This window comes from Lissotriton vulgaris, chromosome 6 (genome assembly GCF_964263255.1).
Source record: "Lissotriton vulgaris chromosome 6, aLisVul1.2, whole genome shotgun sequence".
Lineage (NCBI taxonomy): Eukaryota > Metazoa > Chordata > Amphibia > Caudata > Salamandridae > Lissotriton > Lissotriton vulgaris.
Genome location: NC_141694.1, coordinates 509753517 through 509774111, shown reverse-complemented (window position 1 = coordinate 509774111; position 20595 = coordinate 509753517). Strand labels below are relative to the sequence as shown.

The 20595-nt window shown below is 41.5% G+C and overlaps 1 protein-coding gene across 2 annotated transcripts in view; it reads left to right on the top strand.

Annotated features, from left to right (window-relative positions):
- Nucleotides 1-20595, top strand: part of COL12A1 (collagen type XII alpha 1 chain) — a 358581-nt gene that overhangs the window by 58928 nt on the left and 279058 nt on the right. The window contains exons 11-13 of one of the 2 annotated variants that reach the window (XM_086926512.1): nt 7185-7457; nt 10972-11244; nt 11487-11759. The exons of the other annotated variant lie outside the window; for it this stretch is intronic. Coding sequence (XP_086782638.1) covers nt 7185-7457; nt 10972-11244; nt 11487-11759 — 819 coding nt within the window. The remainder of the gene's footprint in view (nt 1-7184; nt 7458-10971; nt 11245-11486; nt 11760-20595) is intronic. 2 annotated transcript variants of the gene reach the window in all.

Genomic DNA, 20595 nt, shown 5'->3' with positions numbered 1-20595 from the left:
AGAATAAGAGTTTTTCAGTAATACTTACACTACAAAATAAAATCAGTGTAAATGTATCATTATTACATATAGACTATAATTCCACATTTATGCCAAGTCCTGCCATAGTTTGGCATCAGTTTGTTAGCTAACTACTATTCACTTCAGCAATGTTAGACCTGCCGCTGGCAGACGAACACGCTGGGCTGAAATTAGTTGATCATTATTGGCTGAGCAGGAAGCATCCTACTTCAGCATCAGATGCTATATGCAGCAGTGGCCATGCCATCAATTGCAAAATAATTGTAGGCCATTTTACGAAGCCCTTGGTTGATGATTAAACACTAGCCCTGTGTGGTATGTTAATTTATGTTCTGTTATGGTATGGTGTGTTATGTGTGTTTTATAGTACACTAGTCACCGTGAGGGTATCTAGGTGCTCAGTAGCAGGCATGTGAGACCAGCCTTTGAGGCTTACTGGAAAAGTCACATGATCAGCTTCTTGCAAGAGTCAAGAAGAGAGGAGGAGGCTCTTTGTTGTGGGAGGTCATTCCAGGCTTTAGGGGCCAGATACAAGAAGGCAGGGCCCCCTGCTCTAGTTTTGTTTATGCATGGGGTATGTGGTAGTAGGAGACCAGCGGAGCGGAGGTGTCTGGAACGTTGGTGGAAGTGAATGCAGATGTTCAGGTAGGCTGGACTATTGCTGTGGAGAGCTTTGTAGGTTTGGATGAGGTGTTTAAAGTGTGCACGCTTGTCTATCGGGAGCCAGTGGGGTGATGTGCACTCAGTGTGAGAGGTTAAGGACTAGTGTGGCTGCTGCGTTTTGGGCGGTCTGCAGTGTTCTAGTGAGCTGGTTGGTTATCCCTGTATACAGGTTGTCCCCATAGTCTAGTCTGCTGGTGATGGGGTCTTGGGTGACCATTTTCCTTGTGTTGTCTGGTAGCCACTTGAAAATGTTCTTCAGCATCCTTTCTTAGTATGTCAAAACAGGCTGAAAACACTGCATAGACTTGGGTGTTCCTGCCCAGTTTGTTGTTTATGATGAGTTAGGGGATTCTCGCTTTCAAGCAGGGCTTGGGGTGGGTGCATCATCTGTGGGCTACTAGATAGAGACCCATGGTGAGGCGGTCTTCCCAAAGACTACCACCTCTGTCTTTGTCACGTCTGAGTTCATTTTGAGGCAACTGGAATTCATCCAGGTGGTTACTTCTGTAAATCATGTGGTGAACTTGTACCTGGTCTTGAGTGTTTTGTCCGAGAGGCACAGTGTCAGTTGCATAATGTAAGTGTAAATGACAATGTTTATTTTGTGATCTCGTATGACATTGGCTAGCGGGGCTACGTAGATGTTGAAGAGTGTTTGGGAGAGCAAGGAGCCCTACGGGACTCGGTAAATAAGATCTCATGCTTCATGTTGATGGATTGGTTTCTTCGGTGAGGAAGTAACAGATCTATTCGAGGGGAGTCCCTGGATATCTGCTTCTGTGACTAATTCTTTCAATGGCAAATGAAAGAAATTGGATGTTAACAGAGATCCTATTGCGAAGTGTAGCATATTTAAAGATATGAACACCACATAAATTGGGATTAATGAATTGTTGTTGAAGAGCAGTAACTGAGGCACCAGTCATTAGGTCAGGTCTTCTGTGGTAGGAGAGTGAACCATAGTGGTGAAGTGTGGGGTGCAGTAGAGATGTGAGAGAGGAGGGGTTTAATCGAATGGAGGCTTGTTAAGGTGGGGCAATGACTGATGATAAGGAACAGAAAGTGGATAAGGATAACTTACACAGAGATGGAAGGGAAGGAACCATTTGAAAGAGAAGTACAGGGAAGGAAATGAGAAAGAGAGAGAAATAAAATGTAAAAGTCAGTTTTCTGCTGATGTGTCTTGAAACATTCCAGTGAGGTGCAAATCTTTTGCTAAAACAATATAGTCAAAGAAAATCTTGACTTCTACTGGGTGGAAAATATTCATCTTCGGAGAAATGTCGACTCCTTTGGAAAATCTTCATCTATAGGGATGTTCCGACTTCATGGTCTCCTGGGATATATTTTCACCACAGTTTAAATGCTCACTATCATTATGAGGCACGACTGGAGTTCCGACGTAAGCTCTGTTTCTGAGAAGGCAAATGTTTGAAATACCCCAAGCAAAATATTAATAAGAGATGTGTGTTGACCCTAAGAGAATCGGAAGGACAGTAAGGACTACTAAACTCAAAGCACAGTGAAGTCCAAAACACAAATAACAGACATTTGCACCGAAAAGAAACACCACAAACTATTTTGAGCCACTTTAAAACCTCATGAAAAGAATGCTTTTGTGTCTTTGTACTGTGAGAATGACTTGAACATGCACAGGAGTGTGTACTGTCTACCGTTAAAGGTTAACAGCTCATTAGGTAGGACGGAGTCCGGCTGGCATATTAAATCTTCAATGTTTTATGAGCTATAGTTTTTAGGAATTTTTACAGTTAGGTTTGGGCCATCATGTCTGCGATAAATACAATTCCCTGACTTTCAGGTATTATTTCTTTAATTAATGCATCCATTTCAACTGCTGTTTTTCGGAAACCATGGGTCCTCATTTTCTGAAGCTGAATGGAGACTGAAACTGAGTGTTAAGAGTTGCCTTTGTAACTCAGGTGGAACTCATCAGCAGTCTTAGTGAAAAACACAGGACCATTCTTTCGGTGGATCTTTTCAAAGCTGATTTTCAGAACGCATCTTCCCTAAATGACAGTGAACTCTGTGCTTATCAGACCTCTACAAAATGTTTACCTCAGCCAGGACATTCTGTTTCAGATGATTGTTCTTTGTTCTCCCAACTCTCATTTTACACTTTTTTTCTCCGTATAGGGAGTTTATTTTTTTGTGTCAAACATCAAGTGTTAATTCACCTATGTATTGTAGAGTGAATTTGTCTCCATAAGAATTTCTGAGACAGATAAGGCCATTCTTATATCTATGAAACACCTCAGAACAGCATGCATATCCATGTGGGATAATGTATTTGACAACATACTCAGAATGAGGAAAGGAGTTAACCAGCTCTACCAGAGTAAACTACAGCATGCCCTCGAGTACCATTGCTCGCTTCACAAGCCTCAACTGTGCCAAGATGACTTTTTTGGTGCCCTGCAATGTCTTGCAGACTTTCTGCATAAATCAAAATTGGAGCATTAGATAAATATGACTCACTGTACGCCTGCAGCTGGGCAGACAACAATGATTCATTCATATCTGTTCTAACCAATGAAAATTACTGTCCATAACAAAACGTCTCATAGACAGCACCACGGACCACATCGAGGAGTGCCTAAAAGTTTGTCTGTTTGAAGCATAAGTTTTTTGTACACTGATATGTTGTTGGTCCTTTTTATAAGTGGGCTGTGTTTTTACTATGGTGATTTTCTATTTGCGACCTCACAGTATAGTGAATGACATCAGTGTCTGTAGAAGTTCATTTAATGCATGAATGTATAATGTGTTTTAAGCTTATTTGAGAATTCAGATTAGGGGGGTCACTGAAAAGTTCTGTAACATCTGATGAAAATACTGGGGTCTTGTCAATCGTACAACGTTGCAATACATGCTTTTACAATGTTTGCCTTTGCCATGCATTTTTTACAATGCCTGCATTTACCAGCCATATTTATTTACCATGCATGCCTTTACCATGCAGGTAAGTATAAATAAGGTCAGCGAGAAATATATATAGCTCTCAGAAAGGCACCACTCTGCTACAGTACGAGGAGAGAGATAACCCCATAGGCTCAATGTCAGTGTTCAAATGTGCTTTATTTCATTTCATTTTTGCAAGATACCACAGACCCAACACGTTTCGGCTCATATCTTTGAGCCTTGCTCACAGGTGGGCTTTACCATTACACCATGTCATTTTAAAGTGATCATCTGCACATTTAAACAAAATGAAAGACATACTACACGTCCTATTTAAGCCTTTCCTCCACTCTTTTTGTTACACAGTTGCTCAACTTGATGAATTTCCACGTGTCCTCTAGAATTACAAACTTGAAAACATTACTGGAGATCTGGAGGATGAATATCCATCAATTACATCCTTCCATTGTAGAATAAAAATGTGAGACAGTTATATAGCATACAGAAATTATGTATGATATACAATGCAAATTAAAATGTACAGAGCTCTGATTTCTTGCCAACATGCATTCTAGAGTTGAATTAACAATCAGACCCTAGTGGGCATTTCTAACAGATCGAATCAGATATACTTCATGTTGCTTCTAACAATAAAGCTCTAGTGGGAATGCATCCATATCTTGTAGATACATCCACTACATATTAATATACCATAAATGCATTCTCTGTGACTACTCTCCATATTTTTGTCTCCAAAACCTAAAGTGAAAACACCCTAAACAATTCATACAAAAATAAGAGGGACATAGGAAGAAAGGAGGGTAATAGGACATTCATTTACACTTCAAAAAGCTCCCACTCCATACAAGAAAACTCTACCAAAAAAGTGTGTAGAAAACACAGAACTTAAATTTCATATATCCAGGTGTAAGGCTAGATCTTTGCTCATGTTAACGCCGCCCGATTCCCTAGTCTCCAAATGTACTATATAGTCTGTTTGTAGACTATGTAGCCTCAGACATCGATCACCCTCTCTCTGATGTTCCCTCACTCTATCCAGGCCGAAGAAGGTCATTACTGTCCAATCGCTTCCATGGCTAGTCTGAACATGACATTCTACTGGGTATTAAGGACCACTATCCTTGATGGCTCTTACTCGTTCTTGGATACGTTTCTTCACTTGAAAAATAATGTACACACTCATACACACACTTACGCACACACACACACTCTGTAGACTTATCATGCATGGTAAAGGTATGTGTTGTAAACGCAACAAAAAAGCATGCTTGGAAAATGCATGAATGTTAAAGGCACTGTGTGTTTAATACTGCATTGCAAAAGATGTTTCCCGTCTTGGCAAGACACTTTTTCTTGCAGCATTTGCTTCGCAGCTATTGTTAAACAATGGCTTGCACCATTCTAGGGCCCCGATTCCGATGCGGTTTGGAAATCTTGCTGACCAAATCGGTTTGGGAATGGTTTCTGACCGACTTGGATCAGGAGAGTCCGACCGACCCATTACGATGCATCCGGAGGCTTCCAGATATGATTTGGTTGGACTCCCATTGACTTTATTGGGAGCCTATGTTCCGACTGAATGCATAGACTCCCATTGAAGAAGGGGTGGCTAGGGAAAATCGGGCACCCTGTGGCTGGTACCCCCTAGTGCCTGCCACACTGTGCATGGTTGGTAAGGAGGGACCCATGGGTATGCCTACTGGCCCAATTGGGAAGGCACAACAGGCTTCCAAAGTCTGATTCCAACTGCCGATTCAAGTTGGACTGCACCATTCGGAAAGGCTGGACGAATCCAGCATTGTCATTGTTCATAAACGTGGCCCATGGAGACGTATGATTTTGCTCCGTATGGCTTAGTCATTCCAAATGCCATCGGGTTCGGATTGGGATATTCCTAACGCCTAACTTGCATCGTACTTCGTTGACCAGAAATCTTTCCGATTCATTTGGAAAGACATGTTCCGGATCATATTCGGATGGAGCAAATTAGTAGGCCTTCCAAACCACAACGGAATCAGCCCCTTAGTCTTGCTACTAAGGGTGGCACTTCCTTCTGTTTTTCTAGGGGTTAGGCCATGTAAAGCCTAACCCACATAACAGTAAAATCAGCATTTCACATAGCATGGGTTCCATGACTGCATTGCCCCACCCTGACTTTTAGAATATTGTCCTACAATAAGAATACATTGTCAATTATATAGCGTTTACAATCAATTTGTCTGGCTGAACTAAGCATATTATGCAAATTTCTCTTCTAAAAATGAAGACAGCATGAGAGATGTTGGATTTGCCATTGCTTGGGTAAGTTAGTTGTGGGAAGGGAACCCATAGCATAGTTTTCCCATAGCATCAATTGCTGTGCCAGGAGAGGACCCAAGTCCCTCATGATGTAAAAGTAAAGTGTTGCTATATATAGTACAGTGCTTTGATACTCTCAGGTTTCATATTACTAAAAATTTCTAGCCATGATGGCGAGATGGTAGAGTAAAATAAGCCACTTGCTTGCAAGCTGCATAAAATAATCTACAATCCAATATGTTTAAACTAAATGGCAGCATTAGAATAAGTTCATTGTTTTCCAAGCATTCTTAATCCCTTGGGCGCGGCCGCGATTCTGCGCCTGTGCAGCACTTTTATTGAGGGGGCGGGTTCATGACGGCCCCCAGCCGACATCAGCACACACCGACTGTGATGCATGACGGACCGGGCCGTCATCAGCATGGAAGGGGTTAAAATTGGCTGGGAACTGAGATTTGTGTGTGGGGCACGATCCTTCCCGAGACCCACAACATTATATCTATTTATTGGAAGGAAAAATCCAGCATTTGCACATTAAAAATGTTGACTAAGGTAAAAGCTTCAAGGAGGTGCTTCCTGAGTAACTCATACATTCCTGACATTGCAGCTGCTTACCAAGTCTTAGTGGTGCTATAATACTGTGGTCAGAATGTATTTTCTGAGCACTGGGATTTGAAGATGTTCATCTCAGTATTGCTGGGTATCTGGGATCATTACTTTATTTGGTTTGGCATGATATATAAAGCAATATCCAAACACAAGGCTCATCGGCAGAAGAGAAAGAAAACAAGCAAAAAAAAAAAATCTTTGAATTTTCGCCTTTCCATGTTTTAAAAATGTCATGCCACAGAACATTCTAGAAAATCAATATTTTAAGTACAATGTTTATTAAAACATGCACCAAAGGTCTGCTTTCGGAGACCTCCCAAAGTTGTTAGAGGGATGTATAAGAAAGCAGATCAAGGAGCAATATAAGACTTGTTAAAAAAAATTATTACAGCATCACTTATTCTATCTCTTGTCAGAGAGTGATACTTGTTAGTTCATTTATAAAATAATTCAATACTGAAGGCACACAGATTTAATTCTCTTTCCGACAGGCATTATTGGAATTATTACCTCGTGGCCAGCGATAACTCATGATTACATATGTTCAGCTTCAAAATGTTATTTCAAAGCACTGTATTCACCAAAATGGTTATAGAAATTAGCTGTTGCATGTAAGGTGGTGTATGTACTAATCCCGTGATATTTCCTGACAGCTTTGACACCTCCCAGGGACTTATCCTTTGCTGAGGTGACCTCCAGCAGTTTCCGCGTGTCCTGGTCTCCAGCTGCAGAAAATGCTACTGCCTACCTGGTGAACTACACTGTAGCTCTAGGCGGGGAGGAGTTTGTTGTCTCAGTACCCGCTTCAACAACGAGCACCATCCTCACCAATTTATTACCCAAAACGACATACGAAGTCAGAGTGGTGGCCGAGTACCGAGAAGGAGAGAGCCCTCCGCTTAAAGGAGAAGAAACAACATTGGAAGGTAAATGGTTTATTCCTTCAAAGGCAATATTCTCCCTAAACATACAATGGACATGACCTGACAATGCATATTCGTAGATTTATTTTCAACCTGAATAGCACTGTTACGTACAATCCTAAAATACTGGCTACATAATAATATACAATTTCATTTTTACAGAGGATCTTTCAGATAATCTTAATGCTTAAGGGTATTCAATACGGGCACAAGGAAATCCATACAGGAGTGTTGTTTGAGTTCAGATCTCTAATTTCTGTACTGTCCATTGACTACTTTTTAATAAACCAAAAGATACTTTATGTTTCCCATCGATTTTGATCTTCACATTTGCTTTATCCCACTGAAGAATCAGAAATTTGAAAACATGCTGAATTTGCTAATAAGTGAGTTTTTCAATGCAACATACACTTGAAGGCTGGCAAGGGCCTGTTTGAGTTTTCTACCAAAGCTGGTAACAACGGGCTCGATTCCTGTGAGGCTGGATGTGAATTTGCTGAAGCTGCATGTTTCAAATTAGGAATGAGCTAGATATGGGCAGTGTGCGAAATGCCATGATGACAATTTTTCAAATAGGAAGTTTGTGTTAACCAATCATAGTTAGTGACAAAGCTGCTGTAAAATATGGACTATTGCTTACTAGGAGTAATGAGTACATCTGAACTGCAAACATACCCTGTATTGATGTGTACAGTACTTATTTGCAGAACCAACTCTACGAACAACCTCATTTGGTAAAGAGGCATGGCAGGACAATGCTTTTGAAATAAACATGGCATGATAAAACAACTAAGAAGTGATGCATCAGTATGTCTGAAGCGATAGGAGAGGCAGAACTAGGCGTATGATTTTACTGTTTCGATGGACTCTTGTATGTTTCAGGTAAACTGCATATTGAACAAATTGTGCCGCATAACCATGCTAGGTAGTTCATGAAAGTAAAACAGGTGTTGTGTATTTCACACACATCACTTGGAATTCTAAAAGCAGATGCAGATTGCAGTTCATGCTTTAAAAATTATTTTGTACTCAAAGACTTTAGGAATATTATCAAATAAATCAACACCACCATGCCTTTATATGCAAATGGCGTGCTTGGCAAAAACGCCCATGTTTCAATACACATTCAGACATGTGGCATTAAGAGTTGGACAGCAGTGAGATTGTTATTAATAGAATATGGCCAGGGGTCCTCCTTCCCTCTGTGGGTCATTTTATTGCAACTATAACCCTGGCGGAACTAAATAGGAATCCTCAGTGACACTGCCTGAGCCCCAGACACTATTCTTACTAACTGAGAGTTTTTTTTTATAAAAACCTTTATTGCACCTTACAGTCTTACACAGCTTCTGACCTACAACCCAGGGTGCCGGCCGCTACACAATCACGACAATAGTGTATCTACTGGATAACTCCGCACAGTGGCCGCCATGTGAGAATGAGGTCTGACATTCTCAGTAAAACATGTACATCCAACAAGGACAGAGACTGTCAGTTGATTCCTTTGTGTTCTACTGCAGCCTCCTAGAGTGTTCTAAAGAACAACTAGAGCGCTAACAGTCTTACTTATGACAAAAGTATGGCACACCAGAAGCCATCTTGATTGGAATGAAGTGGTAAGTCTGAAAACATTTAATTTAAAAAGGAACAACATGAGGGGGTTCATTTTGCCATAGAAAGTATGATTAGTGCTTCAGAAAGAAAAATTAGGGATCATTTTGAGTGACTTCTCAAATCCTCTTCTATTTCATTAAAAAAAATTCTGACATGCAGACTGAAACATGCACTTTGAATACCAGCAGCGGACTTCCCTGGTGAGCAGTAGCTTTACTACAGTGATCTAATGAGCAACTAGAGTGCTAACATTCAAAATTTATGGCAAATGTGTGACACATCTGAATGCCTTCTTGATGGAACCAAAGTAAACAAGCATTGAAAATGCAATAGATCTCGCCCTCGTTTAAGTTAAAGCCATTCTGTTTGTAATGAGGTGGTTTTTTAGCTTTGCTTTTATTAGTGTTTTTTAAACTTTCATGTAAATAAAATGCATCAGTATGCATATATGTATATGTATGCATGCATTTATATTTGTATTTATATAGATATACAGATTATATATGTTTATATATGTATGTATATATATATATATATATATATATATATATATATATATATATATATATATATACACATACCTATATATAAATGCATATGCATATATATGCATATATATACGTGTATACGTATGCGTGTAGAGAGAGGTAGAGAGGTAGAGGTAGAGAGGTAGCGGTAGAGAGGTAGAGACTAGTAGAGAGAGAAGTAGAGAGAGGTAGAGAGGTAGAGAGTAGAGAGTGAGTAATAGAGAGTAGAGAGTGAGTAGTAGAGAGTAGTAGAGAGCAGTAGAAAGAGTAGCAGAAAGTGAGTAGTAGAGAGTAGTAGAGTGAATAGTAGAGTGAGTAGTAGAGAGTAGTAGAGAGTGAGTAGTAGAGAGTGATTAGTAGAGAGTAGTAGAGAGTAAGTAGCAGAGTGAGTAGTAGAGAGCAGTAGAGAGTGAGTAGTAGAGAGTACTAAAGAGTGAGTAGTAGAGAGTGAGTAGTAGAGAGTGAGTAGTAGAGAGTGAGTAGCAGAGAGAGAGAATAGTAGAGTAGTAGAGAGTGAGTAGTAGAGTGAGTAGTAGAGACTAGTAGAGAGAGTAGTAGAGAGTAGTAGAGAGTGAGTAGTAGAGAGAGAGTAGTAGAGAGTGAGTATTAGAGTGAGTAGTAGAGAGAGAGTAGTAGAGAGTGAGTAGTGATGTCATGAGTGATGTCACTGACCATGTCATGAGTGATGTAATATGTGACGTCATCAGCAGTGCATTGCAGGCGCGCAAGTTATAGTGAGTCCAACTAACTATAACGTGGGAATTTCAATGGTTTTATGTCAGTAAAATTTCCAGCTAACTATAACTGGTGTCAAACCTATGGTTTTTTCAGTGAATTTAATAGGTTTTTTTAAATGCTAATTTCTAACACTATAACTGGTGTGAAACCTATGGTATTTTCAGTGAATATATATATATATATATATATATATATATATATATATATATATATATATATATATATATATATATATATATATATATGTATGTATGTATGTATGTATGTATATATATATATATATATATATGTCGAGCGTCTCCCTTCAAAAGAAAAGAGCAGGAACCCAGGGGAAAGGTTGGAGGGACTTTATTGATCAGATCTCACAATCCAGTGGCGGCATATATATGTGTGTGTGTGTGTGTGTGTGTGTGTGTGTGCAGATAATATTGTGCAGATAATGTGCAGATAATATTGGTTCTTAATATTGGTTTAAATAAATGATGGATTCACTACAAAGATATGCTGGTTCCATGGGAAATGATTCCCAAACAGGGGCACCAGTGACTTCATTAAAATCTGCATTTTTGCTGATTTTTTAACCAATTAACGTCTGTAAACTGACCTAATTTTGTAATGGGATGTCTGATTTCTTGCAGTTAGAGGAGCTCCTCGGAACCTCAGAGTGACTGATGAAACAACGGACAGCTTTAAAGTTGGCTGGACACCAGCGCCGGGCAATGTTCTTCGGTACAGAATTGCCTATCGGCCAGTGGCAGGAGGAGAGAGAAAAGAAGTGACAGTCCAAGGGAATGAAAGAGCAACAACCCTCTATAACCTCTTTCCAGATACGAAATATCACGTGTCCGTCGTTCCGGAATATCAATCTGGTCCTGGAACTGCACTGAATGGAAATGGAGCCACTGAAGAAGGTATTCTATGAAAAACATTTTGAAGCCTGTTGTGCGATTTTATTGATACATATCTAACTTTTTTAATAATGTCCAAGAGGATTACAACATCAAATGATACGATCACTAGTCTACACCAATGTACAAGGGTAAAATGTTTCAAACATATTCAAACCACCAACACTTGTAACTCTTGATTCAATTGAATACCAACATATTTTATTTCTGCTTGAAAATTAAAATTCTTTGAATTTGTCTTCCAGTGGTTGGAGAGCCCAAAAACCTGAGGGTGTCTGAGCCTACAACCTCCAGTATGAGGCTGACCTGGGATAAAGCTCCAGGCAAAGTACAACAATATCTTGTAACCTACACTCCAGCTGCAGGCGGTGACTCAAAAGAAGTGACTGTAAAGGGAGATACCAGCACCATGGTACTGAAAGAATTGGATCCAGGCACTACCTATACACTATTGGTAAACCCACTTTATGCATCTGGAGCAGGAACAGCGGTCATTGGTGAAGGAGCCACCCTTGAAGGTAATTAAACTATTAAATACTGGAAAGTATAGAGCAATAGAATTTTATGATAATGCTGTAGTGATTAAGACAGCTGTACAAAGTTGATGCTTCATAAAAGTCTAGTAGTATGCCGTAATGGATAATACCACCCAGGACTGCGAGTTATAGTGCGGTTGGGAATGCAACCTGTAATACCCATGGCCTTACATGCACATGGTGGAAAATATGGCCAATAAAGGACCTAGGATTTAGGAATCCAGGAATGGGTCCTGTAATTCTGGACCTGCATTTTCCCCCTAATTCTGCTCTAGGAAAATCTTAATGTTGAGTAATTGGGGAGGGGATACCATCCAGAAACTATGTCTGTGGCCCCAGTATCTCTGCCTCCATTTACAGGCCGACTTGTAATCTGTGCCTTGGGAGCATGCATATAGAAAATGCAGCTCTTAGTAAATCCAAGTCAGAATGGGGAAGTAACTATTTAATTTGTTTGGATCTGGATGTTGAGAAAATTTATCCTGTATAGTTGGACTGGAATAATGTACTTATTTTCTTGTCGTCCAACTTGTTACTTGTGTCACCTAACCAGAGCCTCGGGACAATAACATTAGTCTAAAATTGCCCTGTTACTACTAAGGTCCACAGTGGTTATTAGCTAGTGTTGAGGTCAACTAGTGTGTTCGGGGGGTTTAAAGGAGTGGATGATGAAACATATCAGTATGGTATTTTGTGCAGCGTGATAAGTTTATCTCAATGAATGAATTGCATACGTTTTTTAATGAGTTTAACACTGGTGAGTGACAGGCAACACAAAAAGTCTTTGTAAGAAGTGTTGTTTTTTAATAAACACCACGTCCCATGTAGGAGTAAAAACATCGAAATTGTCATCAAATGAGGACAACCATGAACATGTCCTTCTATTTTATGCTCACTCATGCATTTATTGTCGATTATGTGAATGGCTCGTGTTGCCTCTGACCCTTTCTTCCCCAGTGTCAACTCAAACTGAAAGTCTACAAGTGCCTATGCATAGCTGCTTACGTTTCGTTTCTGCATTTTTTCAATGCTTTTCTCATATTGTTGCATACATATTTTCCTCCACTGTATACACCTCTAGGATCTTTTGCTCCCCCTAATATGATCAGTGCTTTAGATTGCGTCTCATTGTGGAAGCATGTCTTTTAGTTGTGGTAAAATCTGGGGACACTGCTAAAGATTAGGCATTGTTTTTGAGGAGTACCTCATGTTAATTGCCTACAAACTCTTGAAACTTTACTTTGCAATTGTCTGATCTAAACTGTAGCTCCCATACTTCGACCATCAAACTATTTTTTTCATATGATGCATGCAGATGATTTTTTCATGTACATGTTTTATGTGGATGGCCGTAGATGCCTGACAGGCTGATATGCCAGTGATTGTAGTAGCAGACAGTATTTTTTTTATCAATGCCATATGTAGGTATTGCATGCATAAATACTTAGGATGAGCAGAAAAATAGTGTTCTCGGACTTTTCAAACACTTCAGGAAATGCTCCCCAGGTGTCATGGCAAAGGAAGACGATTCGAGTTGACAGATTGTGCTGTATGTAGAAAGATCTACCACCAAATCGTTTTGTAGCCTAAACAAGCAGATAACCAGTGGTTTCTAGGAAGCTAATCTTGGGTACTTTGATGGTTGGTAAGGCAGGAAGACCTCATTTTTATAGCACGTGGGCGCACAATGGAGGAATATGTATAAAGAAATGGTTTTATTGAGGGTTTCTTGATCAGAAACCATTTGCCTGCTTTAAGGGAAGTACTTAAATAATGGTAACTACTTATCCCTAAAATGAGCAAAGTGTAATGATTATAGACCTTCACATTTATCCTAGTGCAATCTTTATGAGCCCCATTTACAATCTCCTACAGTAGTGCAAACAGGATTACTGCCAAAGCAAGCACACAATCAAGATTCCCTGGATTCTTCTAGTGAGTATGGAGGTGTTTCATCTGAGGGTATCGCCTTGAATTTTGATGTGGTGGAGTATATTAGTAAGGGTATGATGAGATACAGTGTCAAATGCTGCTAAGAGGTCGGGGAGGATCAGGGCCGCCGTTTCCCCTCGGTCATGGAGTATTCTGATGTTGTCTGATGTTAGCGGCTATAAGGGCAGATTTGGTGTTGTGGTGTATGCAGAATCCCTACTGGGAGATGTCCAGAGGGTGGTTGTTCAACAGGTGTTCCGTGAGCTAGCAGTTGATGGCCTTTTCGCGGACCTTGGCGGGGAATAGGAGCAGAGAGATGGGACGGAAGTTCTTGAGTTCGTGGGGCTAACTGATGGTTTCTTGAGAAGAGGGTTGACTTTGTCGTGTTTCCCTTCATCAGGGAAGGTGGCCGTGGCGATAGATGTATTGAAGATGGAGGTGGGCTTGTTACCAATGAATCACAGTTTAAATCACTACTTTTTGTTTCCATTCCCCTATAATTTTGTTACCAGTACAATAGAAGTAGAGAGCGATGTAGGCAGACACAAATAATTGTTAAATTTCTCTATGAGGAGTTTTGCATTTGGGCATACATTTTGTTTAAATGACTATTTAAATGACTGTATGCTAGCATGAGGCTGACAACTTTGGGACTATCATCAAGGTTTGAAGAGCATTAATGTTTCATGTATTAGTGATAGTTGAACCTGACCTATACTAGAAAGGCTACGTAACATGCATGCACAGGATCATTGAGTAGAAACCTGTTAAATCTGAAGAGCACAAGGAAATAAAAATAATAATGATCAACATTAGTTATTATTAGAAAGCTCTAGCCCATAAAACTAAAATATGAAAATGCCTATCATTGATGACTTTTAGAAAGTAGGTAAATAAAAATGAGTGATGGGTTCAAACAGTTACCTACCTATCTGTTTTGTAGTGGATATATCTGACCATGCATGCTATATTTAGGGATGTGGTTGTGTGTGTTTTTCTGCCTCCATTTTTTATGGCTTGGCTTGACAGTGCAGCAGTCACCAGACAATTGTGTGAGTATCACTAGAGAGGGATGTTGGCTGTGCCGACTTGTTGGGAGCCAGGAAAACATGTTTTGATTATGTCGAAGTTGTGCGTTTCCACAAAAAAAGGCTTGCCCTCCAACACCTCTGATCCATTTGTTTGTGTATCCAGCTGACTAAGCTTGACCTTTCAGGTGCACACACATAACATTGGAATGCTATTATAGTGTCTGAGGTGACTAGATCATTTATGTTGGCAGTTGCAAAGATGGGAGGAGGGCAGTCTTTAACCTGCATATATTTGTAGTACTGGCTATGCAGTGCAACTGATCTTTTAACTTAGACCACAGTACAACTGACCTTTTAACCCATACAATATTATTCTACAGTTCTTTGCTTCCACACAAGTCCATATCTATTCCCATGCTATTTACTTGTAATGATTCACATTACTAGAAAATATTCCTTTAAAGTCAGATCTATAGACCTTGCCAATGCTTGTTCTTCATTTTTTTTGCCAACAAAGACATGTTGATATAGTAGGAAGTGTTTCTTTTTCTGAAGCCAGTGCCCAATCTGGATCACCACATTAAAAGGGCTTTTAAAGTGGCAAAGTTGAACCTGGGCAGACATTAGAAGAATGTATTGCTGTAATTCAGGATTAAGGGTAGGTGCTACTTTTTGAAGACTGGAGTGGAGCATATTTTGGGAAGTGAGTTCTTTACTTTGTGCTGTAGATAGAAGTGGTCCTTACCGGTTTTAGTTCTTCTATAATATGATTGTTCGGGGTAAACCATTAGACTCTCTCCCTCGCAGCTCCACCATTAAGTGACGCCATCCCCCGAGCCCCTGCACTCTCGAGTGTTGGTGTTCGAGGCACTCCTCCCCCGACAGGTCCCACCTGCGCCTCATCCCTGGTGGTCCAGTGAACCTCTGTCTCCATTCTCTTGATCTTTTTTTTCTCTCCTTTTTCACTTATTTTTTTCCCTCACTTCTATCTCCCCCCTTCACTCTCCTTCTGGGTCTTACCTCCATTTTCTGTTGTACTTCCCTCATTTCAAGCTCCCCCTTCACTCTCCTCCTGTGTCTTTCCTCCTTTTTTCACTCGATTTTACCCTCATCTCAATCTCCCCCTTTCACTCTCCTTCTGTGTCCTCTGTGTCTTTCCTCCACTCTTTCTTGCACTTTTGCTGCCTTATTTGCACTGTTCTCTCTCTCTTTGCCTTTTTCCTTTTGCCTTTTTCAGCCCGTTTTCCCCGCCGCTGCTGCCCCCGCGGCCCCTCCCCCCCAGCACAACCAGTGCGACCAGCCAATCCAACTCCCCTCCCCGCCTCCCAGCTGTCCAGACCTCCCCGACCCATACTTAATAGCGGCCGCGCGGCGCGCCAAGGGCAAGCCTGTCTGTGCCCGTCCGCGAACCGACTGCGACCAGTGCCAGGAACCCTGGATCTCTGCACCACCATTGTTACGACCCAGCGGCACTCTCTCAACCCAGGCCGCAACAACAACTGCAAGCTAGTATCACCAGCTGACACCCACAGATCCTTCAGCTGTCACCTCTGCCAGCACACCTGCAGCACTGCCAAGACCACTGACCCAGCGCAACCCCCCTGCAAGAACACAACCAAACCGAAGACCCTGCAATGCATCCTCCTCAACGTCCGATCTCTCCACAAACACGCCACCGAAATCTGGGACCTCCTCGACAGCACTACCCCAGACGTAGCATTCTTTACCAAAACCTGGACCAACACCACCTCGGGACCGGACATCGTTATCGCCATTCCCCAAGGATACAAGATCTCCATGAAGGACTGCCCCAGCCTGGAACGACCTTCCGCTCCACCTCAGACAGATAACATCGCTCCCCATCTTCACAAGAAACCTCAAAACCTGTCTATTCGACAGACCTCCTCCTTGATGGACTGGAACCTGCGACCCCCCCACCCCCCAGCGCATTGAGACCCTTACGGGTGAGTAGTTGCGCTTAACAAACACCTGATTGATTGATCGATTGATTGATTGGACTGCTTTAGAAATGTCAATCTGTTGAGCTATGTTGAGTGGGTGATTTCATTTGTTATTTGGGGACTTTATTTGTATGGGTCCAATTTCAAAAAGTGTTATGCCACCCACTTCCTAATGTGGAAAAGTCATTTTTTGAGTCTCAGCATTGAGCCAATGATAGAACTCTATTTCATAGTAGTACATATTTGTGAGGTGCGTGTAAAAGAAAGGTCTCTGGCACCCATCAGTCACCACTCGGAACCGCCCTTCATCATTTGGGGCCCCGAGGACCAACACCACACCTAATCTTATTCGCCAACAGGAAAAACTGGGTCTTCCTTTCAGTCGGTGTATATTAGTTTAGAGTTGGAAAACTGAGTGTTGGTGATGTGAATGACGGGGTAAAAAAGTGTGTGCAGTGCCAAAACGTAAAGTGATACCAAGAATATAAAGAAGGTGAGTAAAATTGGTCCTCGGGGCCCCAAATGATGAAGGGCGGTTCCGAGTGGTGACTGATGGGTGCCAGAGACCAGATATTAACCTGACCAGGCCTCCCTAATTAATCTTCTAGTTATATGGTTAGAGGTAGCATCTCACTTTAACTGTCCTCAATATTTACCTTTTTATTTCCTGACCTTCTGATACTTCTTCGTGGTATATGTCTATAGGGCGTGTATTCAGAGCAGGTCATTAAATTGCCCTTGGGTCCTCTGTGAATGTATGTGTTGTACGTGTAAAAGAAAGGCCATAACAGAATTTTAAAATTTGATGTTGAATGTGAAGGAATTTTCAGAATGAAGCATTTGGGTACAGTCTTGTAAGAAATAGGCAAAATGTAGAACAAAACTTGAGATTGCCATGGGGGGTTTCAGTATGACAGAGAGCATGTTGTAGGTAATAATACTGAAAGTGGGTCATGGTTCAAGCAATTTGAGTTAATTCCTTGCATTAAGCAGAGGTGGATTGTCAATACAAGCTGGTGTGATTTCTGAAATGCCTGTTATGCCGTGGTAAATGGTTGCCCTTGGGAAAGAAAGGCTGAAAGTCCTGATTTGAGAGCAATAATTTGATGCTGCGTAGGGTACATTCATCAATCAATCAGTAGATTTGTAGAGCACTTCTTGTTACCCATGAGGGTATCCAGGAGCTGGCAGGGTCCTGTTGATTGGCCAAAAAGACAGGTCATTAGGAACTCTGGAAGCTCGTTCCGTGTCTTTGCTGCTAGGTAGGATAAAGAGCAACCTAAGCATCTGCTATGTTAGATGCAGGGGTGAGGGTTAAAGAAAGGGATGCGAAGCGGCGGTGTCTGGTGGGCTGATGGAGGTTCAGGAAGTGGTTCAAGTAGGCAGGTCTGCAGTTGTGGAGGGATTTGTATGCATGGGTCAGGAGCTTGAACTGACGTCTTTTCTGTACAGGGAGCCAGTGTTCCTTGAGGTAGGGGGTGATGTGGGCTTATCTAGGGAGATCCAGGACAAGACTGTCTGTGGCATTCTGTATGGTCTGCAGTCATCGAAGTAGTTAAACTGAGTTCACTACATAGAGTGTGTTGCAGTGGTCCAATTCGCTGGAGATAAATAATAATAATAATAATAATAATAATAATAATAATAATAATAATAATAATAACAATAAATGAGTTTCTAAAGCACATGGTTATACTATACAGTATATCCCCTTGCTGATGGCCTGATTGATGGTGCATCTTGAGCTTTGGGGTAGCCATTTGACTATCTTATGAAGAATTTGGAGGATGAAGAAGCAGAAGGAGGAGATGGAGTTGACTTGAGTCATCATGGTTAGCTTTTTCCCTGAATGATGCATAGGTTCCTAGCATCACCAGTCAGAGTAGGGGTAGGTTTGAGTCCGAAGGGCCACCAGGATGTGTCCCATGGGGAGCTTTTGTTTCTGAAATCAGTACCTCTGTCTTGTATGTATTGAGCTTCAGGCAGTTGTCCTTCATCCAGTTGACAAAGTCTGTCATGCAGTTGTAGAAGCTGGTCTTGGTGTTGGTGGTGTCTTCGAAGAGGGAGATGATGGATGCCGTCAGGGTAGGATATGATGTTGAGTTTGTGGGTTTTGGGGATGCAGGCCAGTGATGTCATATAATTGTTGATGAGGTTAGGGCTGAGCAAGAATCCTTTGGGTACTCTACAGATGATATTCTTGGGTTTGGAGGTGAAGGAGGAAGGCAGACTTTTTGCATTCTTCCAGTGAAGAAGAGGTTGATCCATTTGAGAGCGCCTCCTTAGATGCGTATGTTGTGCAGCCTTGTGATGAGTGTGTGGTGGGAGATAGTATTGAAGACTGCCAAAAGGTCTAAGAGGATCAGAGTCGTAGTCTCTCCTTGGTCGAGTAGGGTTTAATGTCATCTGTAGCCATGATGAGGGCTGTCTCGGGCTGTGGTTGCTGCAGAATCTGGATTGGGAGGAGTTGAGTATGAGGTTTAATTCCAGATGTGAGGAGAGTTGTTGGTTGGTGGTTTTTTCTAATACTTTGGCCGGGAACGGGACAAGGGAGATCAGTTGGCAGTTGTTGAGTTTGCTTGGATCTGCTGATGGTTTCTTTAATAGGGCGTTGCCCTCTGCGTGTTTCCAGTCCTCGGGGAAGGTGGCTGTGGCAATTGGGGTGTTGAACAAGGTGGCGACTATGTCGCTAATTCTGGCTTCGCCTAAGTTGAAGATGTGGTGAGTACATGGATCGATTGGGTCCCCATGAGTGGACAGAGTTCATGATGGAGGCGTTGTTCTATGGGGTGAGCTGGCTCCATTAGGTTAGTTAGATGCCTGAGGTGGAGGCGGGTCGTTGTATTGCTTGAAGAAGTCTGTGGGCTGAGGTTTGAAGTTTCTGTAGATGATGGCAATCTTATTGTAGAAGAAATGTGCAACGTTGTCGCAGAGTTCCTGTTAGGGGATAATGTTTATTGCAGCTGAGGGTTTGGAGAATTTTTTGACGATGTTGAAGAATTCTTTGCTCTTATGGGAGCTTGATTCAATGCGTGAGGCTAAGGCCATTTTCTTTGATTCTCTCAACTGTCTGTGGTAGGGGTTGAGTCTTGTCGGTCATGTCCGTGCTAGTGCACCATCTCTGTTCTAGTAGTTTACAGTGTTGTTTACCAGTTATAAGATCTTCTGTGCACCAGCTAGCCTGTTTGGTGGACCTTCTGTGGTTGTTGTTGCTGTAGGGAGCGATGCTATCAGTGCAGTTGTTGATCCAATTGTTAAAGCACCTCACAAATATGTACTAGTATGAAATAGATTTCTGGTCTAGATTAGATTGTTGGAGAAGATGGGTGGATGGTGATGAAGGCATTGATCCATGCGTCCTTTGAGACTCTGCTTCAGCTGCCGTGAGGGAAGTTGGGCAGACTGGAGATGGAGGTCAGTGAGCTGGTGATGTTGAAGTGGTCGATAGAGTGGTCAGTCCAGTGAGTGTTGTGGTGTGGCTGTACTTGATGCGGTCGCTTGAAGTGAAGATGGGGAAGCATTGCCTTTCTCAAGCATTTACTATGAAGAACAGCTTGGTGAGGATATGATATATTTTTCAGCATAGGTCGGTAACGTGTTAGTAGCCTTCAAAATTGGGCTACAGGATTTGGAGCAATCTGTTCGAAAAGTAGCCACTAGTATAGATGAGCTATGCATATTTTATAGTACTGTATTTTAGAGGCAAAGGATACATTTAGGTGACTGTGTTCCTCTAATGGCAGCTTGTAAGCAATTTAGTGAGTGATAGATACAAGAGTAAGTTAGTGGGTGACAAAGTGAGTGATTGAGTTCCTAAGTGTAGCTGACACATGGGAGACAGCTGTCTCTTACTGCACTGCACAGATAACCTAGCATAGTTTTCTCTAATATTGT